Consider the following 10,815-nt stretch of genomic DNA (forward strand, 5'->3'; position numbering starts at 1 on the left):
AGCCCCACCCCTTCACACCAGCCCCACCCCTCACACCAGCCCCACCCCTCGCACCAGCCCTAGCCCTCCATCAACCCCATCCGTCCCTATTAGAGGGCTAGAGGGCCCCTATCTGCCCTGCCCTTCCCATCCACCACACCCCCTCGCCTTGCCCCGCCCCTCCAGTCAGCCCCTGCTCCTCTCACCACCTGTGCTCATCACCGCTGCCCTTCCTATCTGCCCTGCCCCCGTGTCCAACCCCTACCCCTGTCCCATCCTGAGCCTGGCCCTCTCCCTGCAGAGAAACGAGTACCTGCTGACGGTGGTGGCGGAGGAGAGCGACCTGCTGCTGCTCGGCCTGCGGTTCTCGCCTGCCCAGCTGCACTTCCTGTTCCTTCGTGAGGACACGGCCGGTGCCTGGCAGACCCGAGTGTCCTTCCGCAGCCCAGCCCTGGTGGACAGTCGCTGGCACACGCTGGTCCTGGCTGTGTCTGCAGGCGTCTTCTCCCTCACCACGGACTGTGGCCTCCCGGTGGACATGTAGGTACCCACCGGGGAGGGTGCACCTGCGGCCCGCAGAGTCCTGCCAGGCCAGGTGTCCTTCAGCCATGCTCGCCGGGCAACACCTGCAGGGGCTGTCCTGGGGCAGGAGCCGACCAGGGCCAGGAGTCATGGGGTGGAGGGGCAGGAGCCATGCACGGGGCAGGAGGCATCCACGGGGCAGGAGCTGCCCAGGGGGCAGGAGCCTTTCATGAGGCAGGGGCTGACCAGGGGAGGTCAGGTCAGGATCCGCGCGAGCCTCTGAAGGGCTGTGTGGGGCGAGGCAGGCTCACCATCTGTGGGCAGCGTGGGCATTGGCGAGAACAGGTGGTGAGTGATGCCCTGGATTCGGGCTGGAAGGGGAATCTAGGGAGTGTTTATGAAGCACACTGCTGTCAAAACCCAGATTTTAATGTTTCTCCATGTCTTAAACACAAAACCCGCTGCACATCAGAGTCAGTGGCTTAGAACCAGGTAAGGGCGATCACACCAAGCACACTCCTTTTCCAGAAGTAGCTCAGGGGACTTGGCAGGGGCCCAGCACTGTGGGGAGGCCGTTAACATCGCATCAGGCAGCAGCAGGAAGTCAGAGTAACTCCTTTCCCCACCTCCAGGCTGGAGGCCCAGGCCTGGCTTCGACTCCACATGGCAGGTTCCTCGCGGATGAGGGAGCAAATATTGACAAAAACTCCACATGAGTACAAGATTATCCTTTGTAGCCCTGGACACCATGGGGGCTTTTGGAAGCCGAGTTTGTTTCTCGTTTTTACCGTCGCCTGGTTTCTGTGACCTAACAATAGGTCCCTGGGACGGGAGCCCTCGGACCCCATAGCTCAGCCAGTTGGTTACCCATGTCAGGATCTACCACTGTGGAGTAGGGCTGTGCTTCCGTCTTTTTAATTGCAGATGATCCAGTTTATGTTAAATCTATTAAATAGTAAAGTATTATTTCAAAGATTGCTTTCCTTTTTTTTTTTTTTTTTTTTTTTTGAGACAGAGTCTCACTCTGTCGCCCCGGCTGGAGTGCAGCGGCCGGATCTCAGCTCACTGCAAGCTCCGCCTCCCGGGTTCACGCCATTCTCCTGCCTCAGCCTCCCGAGTAGCTGGGACTACAGGCGCTGCCACCTCGCCCGACTAGTTTTTTTATTTTTTTTATTTTTTAATTTTTTTAGTAGAGACGGGGTTTCACCATGTTAGCCAGGATGGTCTTGATCTCCTGACCTTGTGATCTGCCCGTCTTGGCCTCCCAAAGTACTGGGTTTACAGGCTTGAGCCACCACGCCCGGCCTTCAAATAATTACTTTCAAGGGTAGGATCTTCTGTTTTGTTATGAAACTTATATGTATTTTTATTATGCAGTTAGTTTAAACACACTTTTATCATAGCCTCTCTCCCACCCTACCCCAAACTCATTCGGGCCCTTAGGAGGGTGACGAGTTCTCAGGTCCCGAGAGCTGAGAGTCTCCCAGGGAGGTGCTGTGCGGGCTGAAGACAACCTGACCTGGCAGCGGCTTCCCACCCCGTAAAGAAAGTCCTTCTGGCTGGACATCAACGCCGCCTGACTTCTGGCTTTGCCACAGCAGCTAGGAATGATGCAGCGGCAGTGCCTGAGGCCTGCACAAACGTTCACCTGCCTCCTCGGGAGAAAGGAAGAAATTAGGGTTGAAAGCATGATGATTAGGAATGTTCCCCGAATGTTTTAAAAGTGGACTTCCTGGGGAAGATGGTGGGACATGAGGAGTCACAGGCCTGAAGCCGATTGTGGCCACAGAAGAACTCAAGTCCTTGGCAGGCTGCCATGGAGGGTACAGGCCAGGGCTCTGGGGGCCAGAAGCCTGGACCCTAGCAGTGGCCAAGCTGTGTGCAGAGGACGGGGCCTTCTGAGACAGCAGGGCAGGAGCTGAGCTCACCATGGCCAGCTGCAGCCAGATGGCAAAGACTGGAAGGAGCAGACGTTTTACAAGAGACAGTGGCAGCGTGGCGGGGAGGCAAGCCCGAAGGCACCCCTACTCTTCCGCCCAGGAGCTCTAGCCATGCCGTTCCCCAGCGGGTACCCACCTTGCTCCATCTCCGGTGTTCAGCCTCCACTTACTCATCAAGACCGCCTGTTCCTGACACCCTCGTGGGTCAGCAGCCTCCCTCCTGCCCTGAAGCCATGTGTCCCAGCACCCCAGGCCGGGTGATGGTGCAGGAGCTCAGTGGAGGGAGGGTGAGTGGGCCGGAGGACCCTGTACAGGCTGAAGCCATGGCACATTCACCGTGAGATGGGGAAGAACCACTAAGCATGTCACCACACACTTCTGCAGAAGGTCCTGGCCCTGGGGTGAAGGGCCCCCCAGGATTCATGTCCACCCAGCCCCCATGAACGTGACCTTACCTGGAAACAGGGTCTTTGCAGTCATCAAGTCAAGCTGAGGTCATCCTGGAGTGAGGCGGGCCCTGCTTCAGTGCGACTAGGATCCTTACCAGGAGACAGATAAGGAGAGAGGTGGACACCAGAGTGACATGGCCACAGGTCACGGGGAGCATCTGGAGCCACCAAAAGCTGATAAGTCGAGGAAGCGTCCTCCTCTGGAGCCTTTGGAGAAACCCTGCCCCAGCTTGATCCAGGCTACTGGCCTCCAAGGCTGTGCAGGCGATTGGCCCTATGTGCCGTCCTTTGTATGGCAGCCACAGCACGGAGGCATGCTGCTTAGTGAGGGGCTCGTTCCCACTCCTTCTGTGAGTAAACTGATGCGACCACTCTCCTGTGGCCCTGACGCTGTCCTCTGATATTTTCAGAATGGCCGATGTGCCCTTCCCGGCCACCCTGTCGGTGAGAGGAGCTCGATTCTTCGTCGGCAGCCGGAGGAGAGCCAAAGGCCTGTTCACGGTGAGTATGGAGGGGCTGCCCTCCCAACACCTGTGCCGCGGGATGGGACTGCCCCAGGCCCGTTGTCCTACCGCTCTAGTTAAACAGATCCTTGAATGTGCTAACTGGGGAAAGAAGGCACGGCGTGCGTGGAGTCTCTGCCACAGCGCCTTCGCCCTGCTGTTTCCTCCTGGCACCCTCCTCCCTCATGGTCTTGGGTCCCTGCCCAACGGTCCTCTTCAGGCTGCCCCCACCACACTGAGCCAATGCCCACACTCCACCCTGCAGCCTCTTTCCCGGAGCTGTCTTTCCTCAGTAGTGCTGACTGCTCTCAGCAGGCCAGCTGTGTGTCTCTAGATCAGGCCAGCTGTGTGTCTGCTCAGTGCCTGTGTTTCCACTCACGTGTGAGCGGGGACCTCACTCCATGATGCTAGAGGTCTTTGTTCCCTGCTGAGTCCAGTGTCTAGAGCCATGTGTGGCACATAGCAGATGCTCTGAATATTTATTGATGCATGTTTGGACAGATGGATGAGTGGATGGGTAGATGGAGGGATGGACAAATGGATGGATGGATGGATGGATGGATGGACGGACGGACGGAGGGGTGGATGGATGAGTGGTGGGTGAATGGGTGGATGGATGGATGAATGCATGGATGAACAGATGGGTGGATGGGCTGTTGGATGAGCAGAGGAGCCAGTCACTCCAAGTTCACACAAAAAACCCTTCTATGGTTCAGTTCCCTCGGAAGGGAGGCAATTCTTCACCATTGCTCCCACAGCCTCCTCAGTAACCATCATGTAAACTCTTCCCACTTACCTCTGCAAAAGCTTAGATTCCATCCACCCCACCCTCCTCCAGGGTCTGGATGGGCCAAGCCCAGTGGTCCCCTCCTCAGCGGGTCCCTCCCCAGCAGCGTGGGCCTGAAGGAGCTGTCCCTTTCTCTGCAGGGCCTGGTGAGGCAGCTGGTCCTGCTGCCCGGCTCAGACGCCACCCCAAGGCTGTGTCCCAGCGGGAATGCCCCGCTGGCCGTGCTGTCCATCCCACGGGTCCTGCAGGCTCTCACGGGGAAGCCAGAAGATAACGAGGTGCTAAAATATCCCTACGGTTAGTAGGGGGGCTGCCGGCCCCCGCACCAAAGGCAGATGTGAGAGCCCTGGCCTCACACCAGGCAGGAACCCAGGGCTCAGCTCTCAGCACCCCCCACCATGTGCTTGCCCCTCTCATCACTGCCACGGGAGAAGCAGTCACATTGGCCAGGGAGATGCTCGGGGCCCACCCCCAGGAAGGCAGGTGGCACCATCAGACAGGCCAGTGTCATCCTGCCCTCCCCTCCAAGCACTCCCACGATAGCCATCCAGCCCCTTCCTGGGGACCCCAGGCAGATAGCAGGCCTAACTTACTTTAGAAAGTCTTTGTCCAGAGCTATCTGACATCCCTCATCCCCTTTTGCCCCCAAAGGACAGCGTTTGGGCCATTTCTCCCCACCCCACCTCTGTCCCACCATTATCCAGACCAGCACGCCCCAGTCGGGCCCACTCTGGCCCTACACTCACGTCTTCCACAATCCCCGTGGCCCAGAGGGCCTCCCCACTTGGCTTTCTCTTGTGTGAAGTTACAAGGGTGACTGTATTTATTTAAACCACACTCCCGCCATGGAGAATCTGAAATGCCCCTCCCCGCCACATCCCCACTGCTCAGCGGCCACCCCGAGGGACGGTGAGGTGGAGAACAGCCGAGCCCCCGAGCCTCAGGGTTAGTGGTTACCAGGTAGGGGAGCCCCCACCTCCAACACATCCGGGCTACATGGTATATACTGTGTCACACCGCTGGCCAGCACCGGCTGGCAGGTGCACAGTTGTCCCACGTAGAGTCAAGAGGTGGCAGAATTAGGACCCACAGTGGGGTGTTACTACTGGAAGTGAGGAGATCAAACTGTCACAGATCCAAGCCAAGCCGTAGTTAAGACACACCAGTGTCAACAGGGACTCCCTCCTGAGAGGAGGCCGCGCCATGTGCAACTGCTGAGGACTCTTAGAGGAGCAGAGCTTTTCTGTCTCAATGGGATGGAAAACTATGCCTTTCAGAGTGGACAGAGAGGGTTGACCGTATACGGGGCATCATGTCCTTCGTCACCAGTAGGCCAGGTTCTCACTTCCTCGCCAGCGATGTGGCAGGCTTGTGCCAAGGTGCCTGCAGGGACCCTTCCAGGCCCGCTCGCAGAGGCTGAGGCAGGGCAGCCTGGTTTGGGACCTCCTCCTGCGTCGTCTTTCTTGGGGGGCACTGGCTTGCTAGGTACTCATCTTCCTGGTCTTCCCCTCAGAAACCAACATTCGAGTGACACTGGGACCCCGGCCACCGTGTACCGAGGTGGAAGACGCCCAGTTCTGGTTTGATGCTAGCCGGAAGGGGCTGTACCTGTGTGTTGGCAACGAGTGGGTCTCCGTGTTAGCAGGTGAGGCAGCCCTGCACCCAGGGCGTTGGCATGCAGGGCCACTCTGGCACAGCGTGACTGGGAGTGGAGGCTAGGAAAGGGGGCACCTCAGCCACCTCTGAATGACCTCAGGCTTGGCCTTCAGGCTGGGGCACTTCTGAGAGTGACCGGCAGCATCAGTACTGACCCCCAAAGCAAGCGGCAGCCAGGATGGCCAGCAAGCCAGGACACTGCCCTCCCTAGAGCCGCAGGACTCTCAGCCACAGGCCCTCCTCAGGGCAGGCACCACTCAGGTCAGGAAACTGCCCCACCAGGAGCCTCGCGTCTGTGCATCTCATTTGGAAATGTGAACCTCCAGGGCATGGCACACGAGCTGACAGGGCTGGGCATCACTTGGTACCCCTTCCCGAACTATGGGAAGATGATGCCTGCCTCCCTGCAGCCTCCCTGGTAGGGTGGCCCAGCCGCCGTCTCTGCCCACACCCTCCCTGTCCGCTAGATCAGAGATGAAATCCAAGATGTAAAGCCTAAAAGGTTATTTTTACAGCCAGCCTTCTCAGCAGTCTGTTCCTGCTGCTGGGGAGGTGAGTGGCAGTGGCGATAGATGCTCCAGATGGGTTACCCGTGAGAAACGGGCACAGGTTCCGCCTAGCACATGTGTGAGCTGCTAACTCTCTTTCACATTATCAAGGGCACAACTTGCCATAGAAGCAGTGAGCCTTTTAACAAGGCCACAATGTGTAAACTTCATCCTGTCGGTATCACTGGGGGTTGCACAGATCACAAGCCTCTGGCAGCAGTGAGTGGCCTCCCTTTGACAGGCCTTTCCTGTGAGAGTGAAATGTGGAAACTGATGCCCGAGGCCAAGGCGCAGGAGCCGTGGCTTGTGGCTTGGGGCTTGGGGATCGTGCTCCCACGAGGATTACTCTGGATTTCTGTTCTTGGAAATCTTAACTGAGTCACAGTGTTTCTATCACAAGCCAAAGAAAGACTGGACTACGTGGAGGAGCATCAGAACTTGTTCACCAACTCAGAGACCCTGGGCATCGAGGTGTTCCGCATCCCCCAGGTGGGGCTTTTTGTGGCCACAGCCAATCGCAAAGCCACATCCGCGGTCTACAAGTGGACGGAAGGGAAGTTCGTCTCCTATCAGAACATCCCCACGCACCAAGCACAGGCCTGGAGGCATTTCACCATCGGGAAAAAGGTAAGTCTGTGTTCGGTGACTTTCTCCGTCCCCTTTCACTTGGAAAGCCCCAAGTCCACGGGCGGGGCCCCTACACTGATTCTGCAGGTAAAGGAGTTTCTCATGGTGTCAACACCTCGTTCAGGTGGTAAAAGGCTCACAGAGTCGCACACATTAGCCCACCACCCTAAATCCAGGATGTGACTTTGAGACAGTCTGCTCAGCTCCCACAAAATGGAAGACCAGACCATTTCCCAGATGCCATCTGGTTCTACATAGACCCCTCATCACCACATTTAAAACCTGTTGAGAGTGTTTACATGAGCTGGTCAAGAACCCACAAATCATTTCAGAAAGACATTAGAAGATGGACATTCCTGATCCTTCCTTTCCTCAAATGTTGAGGACATGCAATGTCCACACGCGAGGCTGAGGCCAGGCTCAGGGGAGCCACGGGTGGGACCTTGCAGGTTGGCAGCCACCTTCCTGTCAGGGCTGCTCTGGGCAGAGGGTCGAGGTGGTGTGTCTGGGAGATGGTTGACATCACGATGGGAAGGACGGGGTTTCCTCTTCCCAGCTCCGTCCACTCCCTGGACTCCACGCAGCCATGTCCTGGAGACAGCACCTCCTGACTGCCCCCAAATAGTCATTCACTGGACTGCAGTGTGCCAGGCACACCCGCCAGGCCCTGTCTGGACACAGGGCTAAAGCAGTGAGCACAGCAGACAGACACTGCTCTCTTGTGGCTTACAGTCACCCTCATGCAGGCTGCATTTGCATCCAGTACGGCAGGTGAATAACTATTTTTTTTTGATTGATGACATCATAAAGTTTTAATTTTTTATTATTAAAAAAAAAAACTTTGCATCAAAGAAAAATTGGAAAATTCCGAAAAGCAAAGGGGAAAATATTTCGTTCCATCATCCAAGCAAGTATGTAGGTTCATGTGGTGTCCATGCACACTGTCCATGAACCATGCACCTTGCACTTCATTCTGTATGTTCACGCAGCTGCACTGTGAGCCCTGGGCACACTGCGCCATGTTCATGTTTTACACACATTGCCCTGACACAGCTTTGCGTGGCGATCACACCTGTAACACGGGAAAGCAGGTTGTGACGAGTTTTTCTGGTCATCTGGGTTATGAAGAACATTTTTGTGCATGAAGCTTTTCCTGAATTTGGGAATTTTGGCTTTTGTGTTTTTTGCCTTCAGATAGCAATAGAAGTGGAAATATTGGGTAAAGAATATGGACATTTTCAAGGGTCTTGATGAATGTAATGACCAGCTCTGCACCCATCCCACCATGATGACCTGTATTGCGGGGGCCTCGGTCCTCTGTCCCTGCACCACATAGCAGCCGTGGATCTGGAGAGAGATGCTGTTGTTCAGAAGCCTTCAGCACCAGGCCCCTGGCACCGACCCAAGCAGAACCACATGGTCCTGGTTTACTCTCTTTCAGATCTTCCTGGCAGTGGCTAATTTTGAACCAGATGAAAAGGGTCAGGAGTTCTCTGTCATTTACAAATGGAGCCACAGAAAGCTGAAGTTTACCCCATATCAGAGCATTGCCACACACAGCGCCCGAGACTGGGAGGCCTTCGAGGTGGATGGGGAGCACTTCCTGGCGGTGGCCAACCACCGGGAAGGTAGGGCAGGTGTGGCCTTTACACCCAGAGGCAACCATTCCAGGGGCAGAGCAAGATTTGCATGCAGGGTGAATGTGTATCTTTTGAAAAATCAATAAGCCGCACACAGCACAGGGTGAACATGCATTCTGGACCATTCCTCACTGTCTGGGGGACGGATATCTACTGGTCGTCCCTGGGGCACCTGCCCACAGCAGAGCCACCCCAGAAACATGGGCTGCCAGACTGACTCCCAGCACAGAATGCCTGCCATCCTCCCTCCTTGTCTGAAAACAGCTAACTGATTGACTGACTGACTACCTGACTGACTGGCTGACTAACTACCTGACTCACAGACTGACTACCTGACTACCTAATTACCTAACTGATGACTGATTGACTAATTACCTGACTGCTTGACTAACTACATGACTGACTAACTACCTGACTGACTACCTGAATGACCGACTATATCACAGACTGACTGACTGACTACCTTACTGACTACCTGACTCTCTGACTGACTACCTGACTGATACCTGATTGGCTGACTGACTGACAACCTGAATGACTAACTAGCTGACGGGCTAACTGCCTGATTGACTGATTATCTGACTAACTACCTGACTGGCTGACTGACTGACCACCTGAATCACTATCTGAATGGCTAACTGAATGACTGACTGTCTCACTGACTGACTCAGAGAGTGACTGACGGACTGACTGACTACCTGAATGACTATCTGACTGACTGATTACCTAACTACCTGACTGGCTGACGGACTTAACTACTGGCTGACTACCTCACTGACTGACTGACTACCTGTCTGATTGACTATCTGAATGACTACCTCTCTGACTACTAATTACCTGACTACCTCACTGACTGACTGACTGATGGACTACCTCACTGACTGACTGACTGACAGTGACTACCTGCCTAACTACCTGACTACCTAACTACTTGACTAGCTGACTGACTGACTACCTCACTGACTACCTAATTGACTGACCAACTACCTGACTACCTTACTTACTAACTGACTGCCTAACTACCTGATGACTGACTGACAACCTGACAACTGACTACCTGACTGATAATTAACTACCTGACTGATAATTAACTACCTGACTGATTAACTACCTGACTGATGACTGGCTGACTACCTAACTACCGAACTGACTGACTACCTGACTGACTGACTGACTGACGGACTGACTGATCAACTACCTGATTAACAACCTGACTGATGACTGACCGACTGCCTGACTAACCACTGAACTGACTGGCTGACTACCTAATTACTTGACTGACTAACAAACTGACTAACTACCTCACTGACTGACTAACTACCTCACTGACTGGCTGGCTGGCTGACTGACTACCTGACTATCTGACTGACTGACTACCTATCTGAATGACTGACTGATGACTACCTGACAACTGACTACCTGACTCACTGACTGACTAACTGATGACTGACTACCTGACTGATTAACTACCTGATGACTGACTACCTAACTGACTGACTTCCTGACTGACCATCTTACTGACTACCTCACTGACTGGCTGACTGACTACCTGACTATCTGACTAACTGACGACCTCACTGACTGGCTGACTGACTACCTGACTATCTGACTAACTGACTAACTGATGACTAACTACCTGACTGACTGACTGATGACTACCTGACAACTGACTACCTCACTCACTGACTGATGACTACCTAACTACCTACCTGATGACTGACTACCTGACTGACTTACTGACTGACCATCTCACTGACTTAACTGACTACCTCACTGACTGACTGACTGATGACTGACTGCCTACCTGACTGACTACCGAACTAACTGCCTGGCTGACTGATTACCTTACTAACTAGCTGACTGATTGACTAACTGACTACCTGACTTATTAACTACCTGACTGACCAACTACCTGACTGACTGACTGATACAACTGACTGACCACCTCACTGACTACTTCACTGACTAACTACCTGACTGACAAACTAACTGACTGACTGGCTGAATACCTCACTGACTAATTGGCTGGCTAACTGACTGACTGACTGACTGACTGACTAACTGACTAACTACCTGACTGACCAACTACCCGACTGACTGACAAATTAACTGACTGGCTGACTGACTACCTCACTGACTAATTGGCTGGCTGGCTGGCTGGCTG

At 54.5% G+C, this 10,815-nt stretch overlaps 1 protein-coding gene across 1 annotated transcript in view; it reads left to right on the plus strand.

Annotated features, from left to right (window-relative positions):
- The window catches only part of TSPEAR (thrombospondin type laminin G domain and EAR repeats), a 38,072-nt gene that overhangs the window by 7,055 nt on the left and 20,202 nt on the right, over positions 1–10,815 (plus strand). The window contains exons 2-7 of the mRNA XM_026447464.1: positions 281–519; positions 3,301–3,391; positions 4,321–4,477; positions 5,694–5,825; positions 6,785–7,011; positions 8,453–8,639. Of these exons, the coding sequence (XP_026303249.1) occupies positions 281–519; positions 3,301–3,391; positions 4,321–4,477; positions 5,694–5,825; positions 6,785–7,011; positions 8,453–8,639 (1,033 nt within the window). The remainder of the gene's footprint in view (positions 1–280; positions 520–3,300; positions 3,392–4,320; positions 4,478–5,693; positions 5,826–6,784; positions 7,012–8,452; positions 8,640–10,815) is intronic.

This window comes from Piliocolobus tephrosceles, chromosome 19 (genome assembly GCF_002776525.5).
Source record: "Piliocolobus tephrosceles isolate RC106 chromosome 19, ASM277652v3, whole genome shotgun sequence".
Classification (NCBI taxonomy): Eukaryota; Metazoa; Chordata; class Mammalia; order Primates; family Cercopithecidae; genus Piliocolobus; species Piliocolobus tephrosceles.